General features: G+C 37.3%; 2 protein-coding genes across 4 annotated transcripts in view; both read right to left on the reverse strand.

The window, feature by feature from the left end:
- The window catches only part of slc6a7 (solute carrier family 6 member 7), a 666,512-nt gene that overhangs the window by 315,320 nt on the left and 328,223 nt on the right, over nt 1-22,969 (reverse strand). The window lies entirely within an intron of this gene.
- The window catches only part of LOC114651031 (ATP-binding cassette sub-family G member 1-like), a 64,015-nt gene that overhangs the window by 29,564 nt on the left and 11,482 nt on the right, over nt 1-22,969 (reverse strand). For all 3 annotated transcript variants that reach the window (XM_051926485.1, XM_051926484.1, XM_051926486.1), the window contains exons 3-8: nt 19,068-19,185; nt 13,191-13,323; nt 11,445-11,495; nt 10,194-10,339; nt 5,744-5,867; nt 5,184-5,298 (exon numbers count right to left, since the gene is read on the reverse strand). In XM_051926485.1, the coding sequence (XP_051782445.1) occupies nt 5,184-5,298; nt 5,744-5,867; nt 10,194-10,339; nt 11,445-11,495; nt 13,191-13,323; nt 19,068-19,185 (687 nt within the window). The remainder of the gene's footprint in view (nt 1-5,183; nt 5,299-5,743; nt 5,868-10,193; nt 10,340-11,444; nt 11,496-13,190; nt 13,324-19,067; nt 19,186-22,969) is intronic.

Here is a 22,969-nt window from a genome sequence, read left to right on the forward strand (position 1 = left end):
GTTAAGCTATGGTTCTACAAGGAACCACACAATCCAATAAAGTACCATTTTAAGACCATTATTTTTAAGAATGTATGATTCCCTGAGTAAAGAAAAATTTATTAACATTCTAAGATACTTAATCATAACAAGTTTCCATCTGTATCCAAATGTTCTTGTTGAAGAATTAATTTTAAAGTAACAGCCATAATTCAATATACTTGTTTTATAATTAAAAAAAACGTCAATTGCATCACTTCTTAAGTCTCTGTTTACTTAAGCTTAAAATGTTCAACTCCTTCAATCTTTTCTTATAACTCGCAACTTGCAGAACTGGAATCAGGCTAGTTTCTCTTTTCTGGACTTTTCTAGCACTATTATCTCTTTTCTATAGCCTGCAGAGAAAACTTAACTGCAGTACTCTAAGTGAGGCCTTTCCACTATATTATTAAGCATATACTCACTTGATTCAGGTTAGACATCAAGCTATATAGTGCCTTGGTGTTTGTCCTGTCTTGTCATATTACAATTTGGAATTAAAATGGATTTTCATTTGGATTTTATGTAATGAGCTTAACAATATAGTCCACATTGTTGAATTGGAATGAAAATAAAATACCTATATATATATATATATATATATATATATATATATATAAACCTATATATATATGTTGTGAGTTTATATTTATTCATCCCCTTTGCTATGAAATCCCTGAATATGATATGGTACAACTACTTAACTTCAGAAGTCACATATTAGTTGATTAGGGTCCACCTGTATGCAATCAAAGTGTCACATGATCTGCCACAAGATTTCCATATAAACAGACTAGGGGAATCCGCCCCCTGCTCGCTTCGCTCGCCCACCCCCAGGTTTGGTTTACCGGATATACAATTTAAAGAGATTGTTATTTTCATGGGAATTGTTACATATGCATTATTTTCACTTTTACTTTAAAACTTTTGTAAACAAAAAATACTTGTCCTTTATTTCCGGCCCCGGGCGTGGTTACATTCTCACAGGACGCATAACGCTGCTCGCGTTGTATGTGAACACACACTAAGGAGATGCCGTCGGATCAGCTGCTGTCTTTCTGCTGCTGGCGAGCTACGTGTTCTGTTTGTCGATCACTTAAAAGCCTGTACAGCAGCTGTCCTTTTGCTATTTCATGTCTCTGGTGCTCACGTTGTGAAGGGGTGGGGGGTGCTGAACACACGCTAAGGAGAAGCAGTCGGATCATCTGCTGGCTTACTGCTGCTAGCGAGCTGCGTGTTCTGCTTGTCGCTTGTTGTTGTTTTAAGAGCTGGGAGCACATGAAGCATGTCTACCAAAAGCATTCCAACAACTGCTAGATTAGATGTCCGTGAACTTGTTTTAACTGTTGTCTCACTGCCTTGTGTCGCGTGACGTTAAAGTGTCTCTCACGGGACGTCAAATTGTCTTCCAAGAAGATCACATCTCGTCTCCCTAGTTTCCCTCCCAAGATTTTTTTTTGGAGGGAAAAAATCCTTCTGAAAGGCTCCATCTCACTGCCTTGTCTCGCCTGGCATTAAAGTGTCTCTCACGGGACGTCAAATTGTCTTCCGAGAAGATCACGTCTCGTCTCCCTAGTTTCCCTCCCAAGATTTTTTTTATAATAGAGAGACCTGTTCTGAAAGGCTCCCGACTCCTCAACAGCACTTACCAAGCAATATAAAGACTAAGGAGGACTCCAAACAGGTGAGAGACAAAATTGTGGAGAAGTATTGATCAGGATTGGGTCATAAAAAAAATATCCCCAACTCTGAATATCCTACGGAGCACCATTAAATCCATTATAACAAAATGGAAAGAAAATGGCATGACTACATACCTAACAAGGGAAGGCCAAGTATAACAGTGAGGGAGCTGCAAATATCCAAGGCGGAGATGGGAATATCTATCCATAGGACCACTTTAAGCCATACAATTCACAGAGCCTTATGGAAGACTGGTAAGAAAAAAGCCATTGCATAAAGAAACAAAATAAGACAACACATTTGGAGTTTGCACGAAAGCATGTGGCAGACTCTCCAAACACGTGGAAGGAGGTTCTCTGGTCAGATAAGACTAAAATTGAACTTTTTGGCCATCATGGGAAACACCATGTGTGGCGCAAACCCAACACTTCCCATTACCCCAAGAACACAATTCCCACAGTGAAGCATGTTAGTGGCAGCATCATGCTGTGGGGATTTTTTCAACAATAGGGACAGAAAAACTTGTCAGGATTGAAGGAAAAGATGGATGGTACTAAATACAGGACGATTCTTGAGGAAAACCTGTTTCAGTCTGCCAGAGATTTGAGACTGGGACTAAGGTACACCTTTCAGCAGGACAATGACCCTCAAGTTACTGCTAAAGCTACATTGGAGTGGTTTAAAGGAGGAGGTTGGGAGCATGCATTGATGCAGCATGTTGCCGCACCCACTACATGACAAAACAGAGAACAAACAGAAGACAAACAGAGGATCCCAGATTAGGACCCAAGTGCAGTGGTGCAAAAGATGACAACTCAGCATCACACTAGTTTGAGTGGAATGGGTTTTTTATTGTGGCCACCAATCCTGCCACCAACCCCCATGTTTTTCCTACAAGTTGGAAGACATGCTTGCAGGCCTGTATACAGGTTAACGACATAACCAGGAAAGAGCAAAATGCAGGTCAAGGGCCTTGCTCAAGGTTCCAACAGATTGGAATTACTTCTGGCATTTACAGGATTCAGACCTGCAAACATCCAGATCCCTAGTCTCCAAGACAGATTAAAGGGAAACACTTAAATATCTTGAAATGGCCTAGTCAAAGCCCGGACTTCAATCCAACTGATAATCTGTGGCATGATTTGGAAGACTGTTGTACACCAACGCAACCCATCTAACGAACGAGTTGGAGCAGTTTTGCCTTGAGGAAAACGTGAAAATCCCAGTGGCTAAATATGCTAAGCTAATAGAGACATGCCCAAAGATACTTGCAGCTGTCACAATGAAAGTGTCTGGTAGATCATATGGTGCTAGCCCCTTCATAATCCTTTTTAATTCCAGGGGTAATGTGACAAAACAGGACAAACACTGAATAGTTTTGCAAGGCACTATATAACCTAACATTCTATTAGCCTTCATAATGGCTTCTGTAGAAGCTATGATTCCTAGGTTCTTCTCATAAAAGGCAATTTTTCATTGTGCACTTAGATCTAATATTTTTACTTCCTATGTGTAATACCTTACATTTACTTACATTAAATTTCTGCCACAAATCTGCCCAAACCTGTGTTCTGTCCAAGTCCCTTTCTAATTACTTGGCTGATTCTAGCTTATCTGCCATTCAACCTAGTTTGGTAGAAGAAGTACATATCATAAAACTGAAAGAAGCAAGACCATACCACACAAGAAAAGACTGCAAAAACCTGCTTGCATTCTGTATCTCCTGTGAAATGTGATATATGAAAGACACATGATAGGCAACTGATAGAAGGTTTTGTTTAAATAATTAAAAATAGAAGGCAGTAGGAAAAGGAAAAAGTAAGCCTCACAGAATATACATTATTCTTACAAAATCTAAAGTAAAAAAATAATAACCTTTTCTATAAAAATCTCTATACCTAGTGTTTTTCAAGAGCACACATAAATTAAACCAGTATAAATGTAACGCTGTCAAGAAATACAATTAAATATCCATCCATCCATTTTCCAACCCGCTGAATCCGAACACAGGGTCACGGGGGTCTGCTGGAGCCAATCCCAGCCAACACAGGGCACAAGGCAGGGAACCAATCCTGGGCAGGGTGCCAACCCACCGCAGACAATTAAATATCTTTTTTTTTTATTTTAATGAGTTTAAGGATTACATTACAGCATGTAAAATACATACAATCAAAAATACAATCAATAAATTTCCAAAAGAGAAATGGGATATATTTAATCATAATCAACATTTACCGCCTAACCTGAACCCATTTCAGAGAGTTATGTCAATAAAAGGCCCATTATAAAATAGTTCCTCACACACAAAAAATAATTGAAAACGAATGCAGAAAAGAGGCAGAGGTCCAGCATGCCTGTTTTACAACAATATAAAAATACACAGGTGAATGAGGCCATAAGACATTTTTCTTAAGATTTCCCACAATACAATGGAACACTGCCAAATATGACTTACCTTCAGAGATTTCTAAAGCTTGATCCTGTCACAATACTAATACTTACCCCCTACATATACAGTATTCCTAAAGTAAATGTAGTTATCTCTGTACATCTGGAGCAATTGTGATCTAAATTAATAGGCTCCTAACATTTTATAATGCTAATAATTCTTTTGTTTTATTTAGATTGATGTGCTTGTTGAGTCATGAATGGCTTAAATGTGTTTTTCTTAACAAAGGCATTTTTTCCTGGTTTAGAATGACTTCTAGTATAATGACGAGCATGGTGTACATGTGCTGTGAAGTAGATTATACCCATCCTTTTATGGAGGTATACAGCTTATGTATGAAAGCGTAAAGATTGTGAGTGATTGTGTGATATTTTTTTAGTTTATTATTGTCTAGTTGTGAAAAACGGCAGTAGGTTAAGATATTTTGAGGTGAAAAGTATACATTGCAGCCCCTGGTAAGACCCTGGTAAGACAAAGACAAGTACTGTAGTGAGGTGAAGCGCACAACTGATCTCCTTTAAAATGGTTAAATCTCACAAAAATATTTTACTTTTTGCTATTTTTCTACCTAAACTGATATGGATATGCTGTTTTGTAATGTGTGTGTGTCATCTCAAAACGCAGGTCAATACTCGACAACTGTTGGCTTGAAAAATGGATGTATCCCATAAGTTTAAGGATTTTGATTTTTAATGTTTAGACCTCAGCATCCTTCATCTCCATTTTAAAACACAAGAACAGACTGGTATTTTTTAATTTATAAAAAACAGAACAAAACACAATGTGAAAAATTGATACCTCGATTATGAAGAAATAACTTTTGACTTATATACCAAACATATCTTTTATATTAAAAACAGAGCTAGATTAACTATCCCAATTTCTGTATGATAACTTTAGTAAATTTCTATTCAGTAACCACATAAGTAAAATCAGGCTTAAGTCAAAATGTAGTATTAAGTTCTGAACATGTGAATAAGAACACTTAAGAAATGATCACAAGTAAAAAAAAAAAAAAAAAAACTTTACTTACTAAAGTCAGCTGGATTGTGATATGTGGGGCAGTGGAGACCAAGGTTCCCAAGGTAAGAAACTAGATTTGAAACTTTGCCATTGTAAATACATTGACCTTGACTCAGAACGTAAAGCTGAAGAGATTCAAACACAATGAAGTAATAAATAACACAAGATATCAATATTATTTCAACAAAGGTCTCTCATAATATTTTAATAGTACAATATACAGACAGAAAGGAAAGGATGCACAGTACAGTACTGGAACTGTGTATATCATGTTTGTTTCATTATTCCATCAAACACCCATATTCAGAGCCATCTTTATTTCTGGTGGCTGGGTTATGACTATTTTAAAAGTGATACACTCCCCTTTACCTTACAATAAACATGCCAATCCTCAACTAAACTCTTACAAGTCTAATTGACACCACCAGTGAAACCAGGAAAAGCTCATTAGGATTCAAATAAATTCAAATGCAGGCTTTTGGAACAACATTACAATCATGAAGACAGTAATAAAAAAATTATCTTTTACAATTAAATTTAAAGAAATTACCCTAATTAATGGTACACTACCTTGTCAAATAGCTCAAACAATTTGGCACTAGGCTGATGAATAGTGCAGATGACAGTTCTTCCGCCTTGAGCTAAAGCCTTCATTAGGGAAACAAGCTGCAAACTGGAAGAGCTGTCCAGACCACTAAAGCAGTAAAACACAGGAGACATTACATGTTAAAAATGATACCTTATTTACTTGTACCTAAAAAATTCACATCTTTTAAACACTATAATCTTCAGGAAGATTACATAAAGCGAGTAGCAAGGTTTTTAGACTTGCTAGCAGGTAAACACCAAACTCTGTTACACAACTATGTGGCTGTTGTGTTTGTCAAGTACAAAAATTGTTTATGTATAACAGCATTATACAACATTCTGTCAATAACATATCATCAACTTCTTTCGGCTGATCTTGTTAGGTGTCACCACAGCAGATCATCTGTTTCCGTATCTTCCTGTCCTCTGCGTCGTTCTCTGTCACACCAACTAACTAGGCCAATTTTATAAATTTATCATGTGATTGCCCTTAAAAATTATTTTATGGTCTTCACCAAAAATGAACAGGTTTAACCTCAATTTGAACCTGTAGGTGCTTTGCAGTTGTCTAGACTATCGAAAAACAGGCAAATGAAATTAATGAAATTCATCATTAATGTCTGAAGTGTACCAAGATAAAATAAACAATCAGTTAATGAAAAAACAAAGGCTGTTGATTAGGAAATAAAACTTTGGTAGAAATAGGTGACCCAAAATTAGCAAAAGTAAGAATAAAATGGCCAAAGAAAACTCCAGAAATGAAAGCTAGAGTCTGTGTGCACAAGAAGACCAGAAATGAAGAATATGAACATTCTTCTAGGAAAAGACATGGTCAGACTATTGCCTTTCTGAAATACTGGTAAACACGTGGACTGTAATTTCAACTGTGTTGAGTTGAAATCCATTCACAACATGCAAATTCAATTGTGGTCTCTTTAGACAGAGAAAAAAAAAAAAGTTTTTACTTTGAACTACAGTACATGTTCAAAGTTTTTTTTTTGCATAATCTTCAGTATTTCCATTTTCAGATTAACATTTAATGACACTTCTTTATCATATACTGATTTGTATGAAGAAATTTGGAACGGCTTGTCTATTACATTAGGAATGTTTGTCAAAAGTAATATAAACAATCTTTCTACATTCAATAGGCAACAAAGGAGAACTCAAGAGCAAATTGCATTAAAATAGTCTGCAAATTGCAGAATTACTCTCGTATCTTTCAGGAGTGGGAAATAAACACACTCTTAGATTCAGATATATTCACTTAGACTGAATGCAGATTAAAACAAACAAGTCTGACAATGCATGCATGGCATAACATTTAGGTATATTCAGCAACTTAATGGAGTATCTTTCAGGAGTGGGAAATAAACACACTCTTAGATTCAGATATATTCACTTAGACTGAATGCAGATTAAAACAAACAAGTCTGACAATGCATGCATGGCATAACATTTAGGTATATTCAGCAACTTAATGGATATGAAAGTTACACTTTTTTTTACTTCATTGCAGAGTCAAGTTATTGCATTTTAGCTTATTAAATAGTTTTGTAACAAGGAGCTATATTCAAAAGTAATAGATACTGTATAATCCAATGCTACACTACATTAAATACATGCTTTTTTAGTAGCACTTTACAATGAAGTTAAAAATGGAGCAAAAATAGGCTTGTGGCTCAATTGCGTCCATAAACAGCAGGGTCCAATTCAAGTGATGTAAAAACAGCATCTACTGAGGTAAGTTGGAGGGGAGGGGCCTGTTACTAACTGTTGATCTATATTCTTTAACATAACATTTTTTAAAGTACACCCAATAGAGTAGTATCCAATAATTAGCAATTGAAAATTTTCTATTAATATATAATGATCATTACCAACAATACCCTATGATAGGAGAAAACAAACTAAAACAAGTTCCCTATCTAGCTATTAATATTAAAGCACAGTAATTCATTAAAATTATATTAATAGGTAAGAACTTGAAAAGGAAATTATTTAATGTATAACAGGAATACAAATGGTACTTCATGGGCAAAAAGATCAAGGGCTTGCCGCGATTGTTTATGTAGACCTGGAACTGAAAAATTAGGGGCTTAAGCCACTGAAGACTCCCATCTCCTGACACCAGTGCTCCATTTTTAAACCCTTCCTGTGTATATATCAGTTAGGGGACTTGCACTTTTCCTGTGTTATTAATTAGTTCAAACACCATTTAGCTGTAGGTTGATAACATCATTTTTATATAGTAATAATCTGCAGATAACTGTTCAATTCAGTCTTGTATGTGCTTACATAACTGATTTCCTCTTCCAATTATTTCCAGAGAAGTGACTATTTGCACTCTATTAGTTAACTTACCTAAAGCAGCAGAAGAAGAGTGCTGCTGTGTGAGCTGTTTGCACGTGCATGCGCTCTGCCCGGCGTATGACTCATTTGCATTGGCCATCTGAGCGGCTGTCAGACGAGTAAAAGAGGAAAATATACAAAATTTACAAGTTCAAGAATCTGCTCTCAAGGTAAAATTGAAACAGCAAACAAATTCCTAACTGAAGTCGCACAGAACATTTCTCCATTTTAAGATGGACGAGTTCGCAAATTCACCAGTGCTTCTCAATGGCAGATTTTAAAACTTTGTACAGCACGATCTGTTTGAGAAATCTGAATGAAAATTTAACTGTATCACCAAAATTATTTGAAGAATAGCTGTGCCACATCTCAACAAAAGTGGTCCACAGTGGGCCAAGTAGTTTCATTTCGACAGACAGACAAACATGAGCTTTCACAAAAGATGCTATGAGCATTATATGTGAACATGCCTAAAAAGAAAAGACACAAACTAACCTAGAAATATTTAATGTAGCATATCAGATGAACTGCGGTGGGTTGGCACCCTGCCCGGGATTGGTTCCTGCCTTGTGCCCTGTGTTGGCTGGGATTGGCTCCAGCAGACCCCCGTGACCCTGTGTTCGGATTCAGCGGGTTAGAAAATGGATGGATGGATGGATATCAGATGAAACATTTTGGGTAACATCAGATATGTTAAAAAAATCATTCTACAATTTAAAGGTAGTACATTACCCTACCACTTCACTGAGGCTTGATGTGATCCGTGAACATGAACTACAGTACAGCAAAGAGATAATGTTTCCATAAAATTTATGTAATGAAGGGCTCGTACATTATATGAAATGTGACTTAATAATGCCCTAAAACAGCTTTTTGGGGGGTGTTTTGCATTTAATTGTGTTTGTACTTATCTGAAATCTGTATTAAACAATAAAAAACAGTACTAAAGTTGCCAGTTATGAGCACAAGAAGTTAATGAACACAAGCAAACAAAGCCAAAAAATGTCTAAGAGCGCAATGATACCACAAGGATGAAGTCTTGGCCTACCATTATTCCCACTGTACACACACTCTCATCGAATATAAACAGTCTCATTTTCTGTAGCTACGGTATGCAGTAGATCCACAACTATGCTACTCTCTAGTGTTTACAACTAACCTCATACTATAATATAATGCCTCTATTTAAATATCCATCAATCATTGTGAACTGAATGGGCAAACATCTCCTTACACTCAGTTAAATAAATACATTCTTCTAGCTGAATTTAATGAATACTTGTGAAAAACCTACTGTTTTTCCATACTATAGTATTAATATTTTTTGTTTCTTTGATAGATTTTTATACAGTGGCCTAAAAGCTGAACGAGAATATAGTAATCTTGCATAGAGGAACAATCCCACTCTGAACCCAGCACTGACATTCAAGTGTGAATTCTTGTTAAGTGCGATGTAAGAAGTAGTTGATGCCTGAATATTTTTGTTGAATTAACATTTTATGAAATGTTTGAATCTTTCAAAACTATTACTAATCACTTGTTAAGCTAGACACTTGCTTTTTCTCAGCAAACTAACAAATTAGTGTTTTGAGAAAGTGTAACCTGAAATAGAGGTTGTGTTTCAAAATCCCTGGAGGAGGCTTACTTCCTCCAGGTGTAAGCAGAACATCTGTGCATATACTATATTTCATCATTGAGTTGGTTTCAAAACTGCTTCTTACAGTGGCATTCTGGTAAAGTAGCATTAAAATTGGAGATGGCAATGACAAACTGAATCAGGAAGGCTGTCTCTTCCATGTAGACTGCTGTCTCACAACTGCTATAGTACAGGACACTGAAGCACCTGTGGTGCATCAGGAATACAAGGACAGTTGTATCATGGTGCTCCAAGGAGAACTGTTACTGGTCTTTTTCATCAGCTCCCACCAGATTTTACAACAAACCAGATTTTACAACAAACATTCTGGCTGGATATTTTTTTCCATTTAAATATAAATATTTTAAATAAGATTATCAGCTATGGGGATTAGGCCTCAAAAATGAATTGTCATCAAGTTAAAGTACTTCACAGGATTCTTACCTAGTCGGTTCATCAAAAAAAATCACAGTTGGATTGCTGACAAGTTCAAGTGCAATTGATAAGCGTTTCCTTTCTCCTCCTGAGAGGTTGCCAGAGCGGGTCTTAGAACACTCAAGAAGTCCCAAAGCACGGAGTATTTCTGATACCTATAATTCACAAGAGGAATACCATAAACAGTCCATACTCTTTTCACAGTAAAAATATTTCACTAATGATGACCATATTTAAATGAAAATGCCATTCATCCTTTTGGGTTTAGATTTCAAAACTCTTGATAGAATATTAGCAAGTGCAGATAAGCTATTTACATAAGCTTGAGTCAGTTTTTTCTGTTCTAACTTGGAAATAAACTTTAAACTTTTAACCAAAACCCCTAAACTTTAAACTTTTAACTAAAAACCATATTTTAACTGTTTTTTTAAACAATCTGAATTCCAGGTTTTTATAACATACACACTTATTTTTATAAATTTACACTTGATCAGTGGTTACCAAAATATAACACTTGTTACTTTGGAGATTTAGCCCAATGAATCCAGGTGCTCATTACAATATGAAATATGCTTGCAGTGTCTTTTACTAGCAAGGTGCAAAAGGTTACATTTTTATTGAAACATTTCTTTTAATAAAACTCTTATTTTATTAACATTTTCAATCGTTTAATTCTTGTAACTAGACATATGGCTCTAGTAGTTTACCGTATACTCTGTACTGCATGGTATGATTCTTTTTTTTAAATGAAGACATTCATAAAAAAATATGATTTTTTTAGTAATCACATAGTGAAGAACACAATCTACTTTGTAGTGTTGAATCACATGTACAGGGAAAGTGAAATATGCAGACTCAAGAATAGGTCAGAAACAAATAGGTCTATAGAAAAAGTTCAATTAAAATATTATTCTTTGAAAAATAATTTCCAAATAACACAGCATTTAATGGGTATATAGCCTCACTATAAACTACTAAATTAACTGGCAAACATAAAAGCAATAAATAATCCTAATTACACACAGGAGCTTATTGATGCAACATATGTACTTGTATACAGATATAAATGGAATCATCCTCCTGTAGTAGGCAGCAGTATGACCTAATAGGAGTAATCTTAAAACAAAAAAGTAAATGTAATGTTTTATGCATTAAACTGCACAACAGCAAATTTCTACACTTCATAATTTCAGATTTTATCTCAGGTGTCCTTGGTTCTTGTTCATTTTATTAAATAAAATATAGTAAAAGCAGATTTACCATTTCTTTGCGTTTTTTCTGCCTGTCTTTAAGTTTCAAATTAGCTGACATCTGAAAAAAGATATATCAAGTTAAAAATTGTCAACTAGGCAAACAACATTTTCCAAAGAAGATTACATTCAGTCAACATAATATTAATTAGATTAACATAGCTTTTTAATCTTCCAGCCTTTTTGTGCTTCCATTGTAAGAAAAAAATGTATTTGTACAATGTACAGTATGTGTTTGTAAGCTGTCTTCTAATTTTGTATGCTAGCCAAAAATAATGTTTGTTTATTTAATATATAGCTTCCAATTGTTGTTTGTGTTAATAACCTCACTTTACCCAACATATACTCTTGAACTTAGAACAATGGTCAAAGAGAGTACACCATTCCACTGAGTCTCACTGTGACTGATGTGGCACTGAAGTGTCTGCTGTTTCCACTTTAGCTAATACACAATAGCTTTTTGTGTGCCGTGAGTACTGCAGTTGTTGTTCTACTCCAAATGCTTCCTATTAAAACCATAATGCCTCATTGAAACTGTTTATTTTTCCCAGAATTGAGTACCGTTTTTTCCTACTTCAATAAAACTTTGCTTTCCTTTACTTCACCTGTCTGGACTCTCTTACCACACAACATAAAACAAGCATACAGTATAGATTACCATTGTTTGAAATTGGCAGAAAGTGCCATAGATCATTTTGTGGGCCTATGGCTGTTGTAAATTTTTCACTAACACAAACACAGACCTAAAAAGACAAGTGTACAGTAGAAGAGGGAATGTAACACCTTTTGTGCAGGTATTTCCTCCTGCTTGTTGGGTGATATAACTCTACATTTCTGGTCACATTTCTGAAGGAGGAATGCGAATTGTGAATTTCAATACTATGTGAATTTCCCCTTGGGATTAATAAAGTATCTATCTATCTATCTATCTAAAGACTAATTTATACTGAGGGTCTATAGATGAACTAAAGATATCCCCAAGAATGTCCGGCAAAATTTAATTACTGAATTGAATACAGCACAAAACCCTAATTGAATTTCTTATAATCCACAATTACCTTAATTCTTGGTATGAATAATAAAGTATCTGTGACAATTACCTTCATCCTTGGTATGAATAATAAAGTATCTATCTATCTATCTATCTATCTATCTATCTATCTATCTATCTATCTATCTATCTATCTGTCTATCTGTCTATCTATCTATCTATCTATCTATCGACTAATTTATACTGAGGGTCTATAGATGAACTAAAGATATCCCCAAGAATGTCCGGCAAAATTTAATTACTGAATTGAATACAGCACAAAACCCAAATTGAATTTCTTATAATCCACAATTACCTTCATTCTTGGTATGTTTTTATATATTTTCACATAAACATTGTTACATTTTGAAATTGAAATTTAACTATATAAAAAATGAAAAACTGGAATTTGTTGTAAATGATGGTGCACTTGGCAAATGCATGAAGTGAACACAAGGGGATTATGTATATACAGATTTATTTTTCAGTATTATAAATCTTTTATCTCACACCTTCTGACTGATTGTCACAGGGAGCCAGAGTTTATGTTGGCAATGTCAAGAGAAAGGCAACTTTAGATAGTCTATTATACACTCTTTCACACAATCCTAGACACAATCATTCTTGAAAATAATTTATAGACATACAAATAACCATAAATAACTACTGCACTCTTTTATAATAAATGCTAAAATAATTTGACACTTTATTTCACAAAATACTTACCATCATGGTCTCCTGGACAGTCAGGTGAGGTAGAAGCATGTCATGCTGCATGATGTAACGTGACAATTTTCTAAACGAACGTAGATTTCGTTGCCGTCTATTGATTAAAATCTCACCTCTCATACCTGTTTCTCTGCAGAGTACAAATTTTTATAATTTTAACACAAATAAACAGACCTCATGAAGATATTGTTTAATGTAAAATTAAATTTAAAAAATTGTTGCATACTATATTATTACATTTATTTTTCTTACTCCTTACATTTATTTTACTGTACTCATATTTTCCTGGTCACTATTTACAATTATGCCAAACAGTGATTAACCTGCTGGAAATTAAAAATAAACTGTGCTACAAAACCAGCATAAAAAATAAAAATTACACAACCAACTTGTTTTGTAAACTACAAAAATAACTTCTGTTTGGTTTTATGGTTAACTCAGTCAAGTGCTGTAAGAAAAATCCAGTAATGCCACATTAATTTCACTCATACTGACATTATTATTAATGTTAATAATAGCAGTATCAGACATCCAGTGATGGCTCTAACTGGACTGGTTACTTACTGGGATAGGCTCTGACTCTTTCAAACTGTGGATAAGAAAACTGATGGATGATGACAAACATTGAATTAATAATAAGAGATAGATAGATAGATAGATAGATAGATAGATAGATAGATAGATAGATAGATAGATAGATAGATAGATAGATAGATAGATAGATAGATACTTTATTAATCCCAATGGGAAATTCACATTCTTCAGCAGCAGCATACTGATACAATAAATAATATTAAATTAAAGAATGATAACAATGCAGGTGAAAAACAGAAAAACAGACAATAACTATGTATAATGTTGAATGTTAACGTTTACCCCTCTGGGTGGAATTAAAGAGTCGCATAGTTTGGGGGAGAAACGATCTCCTCAATCTGTCAGTGGAGCAGGACAGTGACAGCAGTCTGTCGCTGAAGCTGCTCTTCTGTCTGGAGATGATACTATTAAGTGGATGCAGTGGATTCTCCATAATTGATAGGAGCCTGCTGAGCGCCCTTTGCTCTGCCACAGATGTTAAACTGTCCAGCTCCATGCCAACAATAGAGCTTGCCTTCCTCACCAGTTTGTCCAGACGTGAGGCGTCTTTCCTCTTAATGCTGCCTCCCCAGCACACCACTGCGTAGAAGAGGGCGCTCGCCACAACTGTCTGATAGAACATCTGCATCATCTTATTGCAGATGTTGAAGGACGCCAGCCTTCTAAGGTAGTATAACCGGCTCTGTCCTTTCTTGCACAGCGCATCAGTATTGGCAGTCTAGTCTAATTTATCATCCAGCTGCACTCCCAGATATTTATAGGTCTGCACCATCTGCACACAGTCATCTCTGATGATCACTGGGTCCATGAGGGGTCTGGGCCTCCTAAAATCCACCACCAGCTCTTTGGTTTTGCTGGTGTTCAGGTGTAGGTGGTTTGAGTCGCACCATTTAACAAAGTCATTGATTAGGTCCCTATACTCCTTCTCCAGCCCATTCCTGATGCAGCCCACGATAGCAGTGTCATCAGCGAACTTTTGCACATGGCAGGACTCCGAGTTGTATTGGAAGTCCGATGTATATAGGCTGAACAGGACCGGAGAAAGTACAGTCCCCTGTGGCGCTCCTGTGTTGCTGACCACAATGTCAGACGTGCAGTTCCCAAGACGCACATACTGAGGTCTGTCTTTAAGATAGTCCACGATCCATGCCACTAGGTATGAATCTAATCCCATCTCTGTCAGCTTGTCCCTAAGGAGCAGAGGTTGGATTGTGTTGAAGGTGCTAGAGAAGTCTAGAAACATAATTCTTACAGCACCACTACCTCTGTCCAAGTGAGAGAGGGATCGGTGTAGCATATAGATGATGGCATCCTCTGCTCCCACCTTCTCCTGATATGCAAACTGCAGAGGGTCGAGGGCGTGTTGAACCTGTGGCCTAAGGTGGTGAAGCAGCAGCCTCTCCATGGTCTTCATCACATGTGATGTCAGAGCAACAGGCCGAAAGTCATTCAGCTCACTAGGACGTGATACCTTTGGGATTGGGGTGATACAAGATGTTTTCCAAAGCCTCGGGACTTTTCCCCTGTTCCAGGCTCAGGTTGAAGATGCGCTGTAGAGGGCCCCCCAGCTCCGATGCACAGACCTTCAGCAGTCGTGGCGATACTCCATCTGGACCCGCTGCTTTGCTGGCACGAAGTCTCCTCAGCTCTTTGCTCACTTGCGCTGTTGTAATTATGGGTGGGGATGTCTTTCCTATGCTGGTATCAGCAGAAGGATGTGTGGAGGGTGCAATACTCCGAGGTGAGAGTGAGAGTGGGTTAGGGTGGTCAAACCTGTTAAAGAAGTTGTTCATTTGGTTTGCTCTCTTCACGTCTCTCTCAATGGTGGTACCCCGCTTCGAGCTGCAGCCAGTGATGATCTTCATCCCATCCCACACTTCCTTCATGCTGTTATTCTGCAACTTCTGCTCCAGCTTTCTCCTGTACTGCTCCTTCGCCGCCCTGAGCTGGACTCAGAGTTCCTTCTGCACACGCTTGAGCTCATGCTGATCACCGTTTTTAAAAGCCCTTTTCTTCTGGTTCAAAAGGCCCTTGATGTCACTTGTAATCCATGGCTTGTTGTTAGCATAGCAGCGTACAGTTCTTACTGGAACTACAATGTCCATACAGAAGTTGATGTAGTCAGTAGTGCAGTCAACAACTTCCTCAATGTTCTCATTATGAGATCCCTGCAGGATATCCCAGTCTGTAGTTCCAAAAAGTTCTCTCAGAGTATTCTCAGCCTCCGGGGTCCACTTCCTGAATGATCGTGTGGTTACAGGTAGGACTCTAACTTTTGGTTTATAGTGAGGCTGAAGCAGAACCAGGTTATGATCTGCTTTCACAAGCGCAGGCAGCGGGGTGGCGCTGTATGCGTCTTTAACGTTTGCATAAAGTAAATCAATAGTCTTATTTCCCCGGGTGTTACAGTGCACATACTGGAGAATGCAGGTAATGTTTTGTCCAGCGTCACATGGTTAAAGTCTCCAGCGATTAGCACAAGCGCCTCAGGGTGCTGCGTTTGTAACTTAGCAACAGCAGAATGGATGATGTCACTCGCTGACTCCTCGTCCGCCCGAGGAGGAATATACACGATGACAACAATGACATGTCCAAACTCTCTGGGCAAGTAGTAGGGACGTAAACTTACGGCCAACAGTTCGATATCCCTGCAGCAAGTGGAGATTTTGACGTTAATGTGTCCAGAGTTACACCACCGTGTATTAACATAGAGAGCGAGTCCTCCTCCTTTGTGCTTCCCACAGGTACTTGCATCTCTGTCCGCTCTAACTGTGCTAAACCCGGGTAGCTCCACGTTGGCATCTGGGATGGTGTTATTTAGCCAGGTTTCGCAAAAACACAACAAACTGCATTCTCTGTAGGTCCTGACATTTTTCACCAGCGCAGCCAGTTCGTCGATCTTATTTGAGATTGAGTTTACATTCCCCAGAATCACAGAAGGCACCGAAGGCTTGAAACGCCACTTTCTCGCAAGCCGCTTCATTTTTAGCTTAGTGCCGGCTCTGCTGCCACGATACCGCCTTCTTACCTCGTCAGGTAAATAGGGAACCACACCGGCACTGGCATTTGTTCTCAGCGCTCGAAGTTGAGTACTTGAATATGCGAGTCTCGGCGTGTAAAAATCCATGCCCACGTTGTAAAAGTAAGTGTGTCCAGGGAACAAATCCACATAAAATAAAGTAATAGGAGTGATCAATAAATAAAAATAGAAAAATAAAAGTAGAAAAGTACACATACATATACAGTCATACACGGAGCTGCTGAAAAGGCTGCCACTCACGGCGGCGCCGGATGTTTTTTTTAATAAAGCATGATGCATGGCAGGATGTTAATTGAACACATCACATTTTGAAGCTGTTGTGTTCTCCAGGAAATGAGCAATGAGGGTGAGTGGCATGTAGCAGTCCAATAGACTAGTTTAAGTACCTCAGAGATTTGCTAACAAATCAGATCAGAGCAGATAGTAAAATTGACCAGCCAAATAGTATAACTGCCACAGTAACAGGACAATTATAATAAAGAGTTAGCAAAGTCCTTAGACAAATTTATATATTTCCTAGTCTTTACAAATCATTTTCCTTTGGTATGGTTAGGAGAGCTGTGAATAATATTTGCTTCCCATATGAGCTGTTGTGACACAGCTGAGCCCTGATTTTTTTTTTATCTCTATTAAAAAAGTTTTCTGTCATGTCTGCTTTATTCAGTCAGCCTTGACCACTCCCCTCCACACCACCCTGTGACACTCTCAGTGCTAACTTGCCTTTCAATGCAGTAAAGGCAGAACGTCAAATTTTAGATCTCGATTGAAAAAGAGCAGCAAGAGCTGATAATGAACGTCAAAAAAAAAAGAAAATGAACAAAAAAGAGAATCATTCAATAAATGAAAAAGAGAAAAATATCCTGAGCAATAATGGAAAAGAAATGCAAAAAAGCAAAATTTAAGAATGTAAATTGGAGGATTAAGTTATTAATACTGTTTTTGATGAGACATTAATAAAACATTGTTTTATTACGTTTCACTTTTTTACTTCTACTTTTACTTTTTACTACATTTTATTATTCATTGCCATTTAAAACAGTTGTAGTGAAACTCTCAAGTAACTGATTTTCTATCTATAATTACTAAGGACCAAACTGTCTTCCTCCCACACCCCACATACTCTTCTGTATGCCATCTCTTTAAATACAATTGCTTTCACTAATGGAGGAGTGCCCCCCAATGTTCTTCAAGTGGCTCAGCTGCAAGATGGCACCCCTGGGGTTGGCCAACTAAGCTAGCAGGGGGCACAGCCCCCTTATTTTATTTATTTTTCTTTTTGACTCTCGGGTCAAATATTCAAAGATTTCACTCCTAGAAGAATCTGTTGAATGTTGATTAATATATGCAAGTAAATACTTCATAGTGCACTGTACACATGACAAAAATTACCATATAAACCTATATACCAATATTATCTAGGGAAAACAGATTTTTTTAATCCCATCCTGATACAGAACATATTCCCAAACTTGGTCACATTAGTGAGTCTGTGTTGTTATATTCACTGATCATGGTGTGGGAGGTTGTTGACATGTTGCATGTTAATTAGCATCCTGTTGCTCTTCTCTCACTTGTCGCAGACAATGCACTATACTGTATTTTAGAGATCTGCACAGTACTGATTTTTTTGGTCCTGCTCCTGGCATCTACTGCCAAAGTTTAATCCCATTCCCAGTTACTCCTGACAAAATCAAATCTCTTTTCTGCCCTCTCTCGCCCACTTTCTCCCATGACCTCAAAGGGTTCCATTCTGCTCCTGACCAAATTTCCTACTTTCCCCTCTATAAGGCACTTGAACTGGGCATTTACCCTAAGCAGATTCTTAAAACAGCATAATCTATAAGGGAAAAAAAACAAAATCACAGCATAGATGACAGTAAAATCTGTTTATGGTGGTTTTATTTTTTCAAAACACAATCTGAGCTCATATATTGATAAAGTTTTCAAAAAAATATAAGTAAAAAGATAATTGATGATGGGTGACCAGATGTCCTCTTTTTCTGCAATGTCCTGTTTTGTAATCTAAAATAGAGGTAGTATTTATAAAATCCTAAAACTTATATACAACAGATATATGTTTTGGACCTGCAATCAGTGTAACTTGCATTTTGTTTAAGGAAAATCAGACATGGTAGCTTGGCTTATGTGACAGCCAGAAAGGCATAGCAGAGCCAAGTTACCATTCAACACCAACCTTTAAGTACAAATGCTTCCAAAAAAGGAAAGATTTGTGAACCAACCTGTAACCAGCCAGAATATTCATAAGAGTTGATTTTCCAGCACCTGAAGGACCCATGATTGCTATAAGTTCTTCACTGTTAAAGTTCCCAGATATCTTGTGTAATAATGTTTTGTGATCTACAGAGAAAAAAATGGATGAATATAATTACACTCTAAGAGTTATTACACTAAAAAATAATTGTTGATTAAATTAGCCAAGAAAAAATAAAGGAATAAACTTGGCTGAAATAAAAAGCAACAGCTACAGAAGTCTCTACAAGACCGAGATCAGGAAAAAAATGGCACAATGTCCTCATGTCCTCACAGAAGTATGAGAGTCACTACTTAATCCACACACAGGAGAAGACTAAAAAAGACCCACAAATAACCAATCAGACAGACAGGGTGGCATGACATCTTTACTAGCTAAAAAGGGGCTGCAATGCTTTTAGATTACTATTAACCTTAAAATGGTTCTTTTCACATAAAACATACCCTTTTTCAACAAACAATGATTGTGTTGCTTGCCAAATATTCATGCAGCTTGTGAGTATCCCTTTGATTCTGCAGTTAGCTGTGCTTTTTATAACCACATCTCATTCTTGAGGATCTTCATTATCAGGTACTTTTTTTAGACTATCCACAATCCAAAGTTCTTCACATTAGTTCCAACTTTAACTGTCTTGTCTATTTTCCTCTGACACTTTCAGAAACTCAAAAAAATCTATAGAACCCAGCAGGGTTTCTTTTTGCACCAACATCTGAGCAGGAGAGGTTATTAAAGAACTATGGGGCTTTGCTCGCCAACCCCCTGTGTTTGGTGTTCCGGATACACACCTTTAAGATTGTTGCTATTTCATTAATTTCACTTTTATTTCAGAACTTACGTAAAAACAATATTTGGAATCCTTTGAGTCCCAATGTGCTGAATCCTTTAAATGAGGTCCGTGAGACATGTGTTTAATGACTGTGTACCATAATTCAGGATAGGTTTTGGAATTCCAGCACAGACAAAGCGATCCACATCATCAGCAGTTATTAATTTTTTTTGGAAAGTAAGCAATAAATGCATGTGAGGTAAAACAGCCTTACAATATTTACATACATCTGACATATCACCTGTGTTCATATATTCGATCACTATTCGCCGTTTAGTTATTTCTCAGAGTAATAATTTCTCTTTTTTTGCACTAATGCAATGTTTACTTTCTTTGTTTGACACTGTCGTTTATTTCTGCTTTCATTTTCTGTATCTTGCTCTGAATGTGTTTCGTGCCTACGTTTTTGTTTGAGTCTTTTGAATTCCAGTTTTCATTATCTGTTACCTGCTCTGCATGTGTTTGGCCTCCTTGCATTATAACCTCTTTATGACGTTTTACTTTGTTGTCTACTCTGTCTTTCGCCTACCACTGGCGTTTTGAACCCGTGCCTGCTGTTTACCGTTAGTAATATGGGTAAGTAATATGGATGATTGCACTTACTGTTAATATGGAGCGTTTTCTGTGGCTGTACTGTTAATAATGCATCACTGTAATGAGATTCACCTATGCTGTATAGTTTGTACGTGTGAGGATGATGTACGTGTAGTAATACGGATCGTTCGTTTATTCTTATTATACCCATCAGGTGTTGTGCCTGTGTTATCTGTGCTTGTACTGTTAATATTGTATTACTGTAATGTGATTCAAATATGTTGTTTTGTCCGTATTTGTCGGGTTTCTGTATGATGTCAGGTGTTTGCTTGCGGTTTCTTAGAAGTGCGTGGATTCTGCTGTGTAGTGTGGACGTTTATTTCAGTTGTGCGTTGTAGGCGAATACGCCTTTCGTAGTATCTGGCGATTTCCGTACTACAATTCGCTTTCCGTACTATCTCGGGCTTGATTTGTGAACCTTTGTGGACTCCGTAGTCTGTCCCGTTTCACTCTGGGGTGGGGATAATGTGATTCAAATATGTTTTGTCCGTATTTGTGGGGTTTCTGTATGATGTCGGGTGTTTGCTTGCGGTTTTTTAGAAGTGTGTGGATTCTGCTGTGTAGTGTGGACGTTTATTTCAGTTGCGCGTTGTAGGTGAATGCGCCTTTCGTAGTATCTGGCGATTTCCGTACTGCAATTCGCTTTCCGTACTATCTCAGGCTTGATTTGTGAACCTTTGTGGAGTCCGTAGTCTGTCCCGTTTCATTTCCGTACTGCAATTCGCTTTCCATACTATCTCGGGCTTGATTTGTCAACCTTTGTGGAGTCTGTAGTCTGTCCGGTTTCACTCTGGGTCGGGGGGCTGACTCCTGTGTTTTGTGTGGTGGTGTCGTTGCCTATGGGCGCGTTGCCTCATTTCTTATTTCTGTCAGTGGAGCTCTTTCGTTTTTGAGCCGTAATCTCGGGCTTGATGTGTGACCCTTTGTGGACTCCGTAGTCTGTCCCGTTTCACTCGGGGGCGTGGGTCTGACTCCTCTTTTTTGTGTGCTATGGGCGCGTTGCCTCATTTCTTATTTATGTTAGTGTGTGAACTCCGTAGTCTGTCCCGTTTCACTCTGGGGCGTGGGTCTGACTCCTCTTTTTTGTATGCTATGGGTGCGTTGCCTCATTTCTTATTTCTGTTAGTGGAGCTGTTTCGTTTTTGAGCCGTAACTCCTTCGTTCTCGGTGGATCGCGCGTTAGTTGAGCTGTGTTGTTTTTGAGCCATTACTCCTGCGATCTCGATGGATCGCGCGGTTTCATTGAGTTTGAGCCATGACTGTTGGCGCCTGCGCACTATGTCTCCTGCGTCCACGGGCATGTACCTGCGTCCATATCCGGTTTACCATTCTCGGTTAGTAATATGGATAAAAATATGTGTAAATAAAAGGAGACTCCTATTTATCAAAATAGACTATTGTAAATGAGACAGTTTTGTATTTTTGATGGTTGCTTTGAAAAATCTATCTGGTTAGTAATATGGATAAAAATATGTGTAAATAAAAGGAGACTCCTATTTATCAAAATAGACTACTGTAAATGAGACAGTTTTGTATTTTTGATGGTTGCTTTGAAAAATCTATCTAAAATAAATTAGTCAATACAGAACATTACCTGTCTATTTATGTGTGAAATGGCTCTGTGACAGTTACATTGCTTGACCAGATATAATACGTGACTCTGTGACCACCAATTCAAAATGGAACAAAGAAAAAATGGATGGACAAATGATAGAGGAAAAACTCATCAAGATGAGTTCAGCTCTCTCTCCCCTAGTTGGTTGCTTTCAGTCTGAAAGAATCCTAATCAAAGCTTTTCTAGTTCAGACAGCTGCAAGGGATGGTAATGCTTGTCCTTGTTGCAATGTGAAGACCATTTTAGTAGAGGCCAACATTAAGGATTATGTATTAAGCCATAAAAAAGAATCCCCTTTTTTGCAACATCAGCAACAGCTTCTGCAGAATTATCTGGAAGGGAAACTGCCATGTGAAAAAAGTTGTTGCAGCAATGTGTGGAAAATGTTTGTTCTTTAAAAAAGAATTAATCACCTGAGAAGAGCTAGACAGACATTGGTTAGTTGTTATCAGCAAAATTAAGTAAATATTATCTGCAACTAGTAATAGAGCCTGGAAACAGAGAAAGCACTGAGGAGCCGATGAACGTGGTAGAAGTAGTCACCTGAGAGCAGGCAGTATTAAATGCCTTAGAAACGTTTTAGGTTCATTTCTGTGGCTATCGTTGCTGCATTGTTTGAAAAGCTTTGCAGTATAATGACTTCTACACTGCAGAAGCACATAAGCAAAGATTAGAAAAAGAAAAACAGAAGTAAAACAAAAAGCAAAATGTACTTGCTAAGAGTTCTTAAAATAAATTAAAATAATCCTAAAAACAAATGTTTTGATCGGTCAACAAATCTTACAATAAGGAAAACAAGATTTAATGGCTTGATAAAAACCTTTGACTTACTTCA

This window comes from Erpetoichthys calabaricus, chromosome 4 (genome assembly GCF_900747795.2).
Source record: "Erpetoichthys calabaricus chromosome 4, fErpCal1.3, whole genome shotgun sequence".
NCBI lineage: Eukaryota > Metazoa > Chordata > Cladistia > Polypteriformes > Polypteridae > Erpetoichthys > Erpetoichthys calabaricus.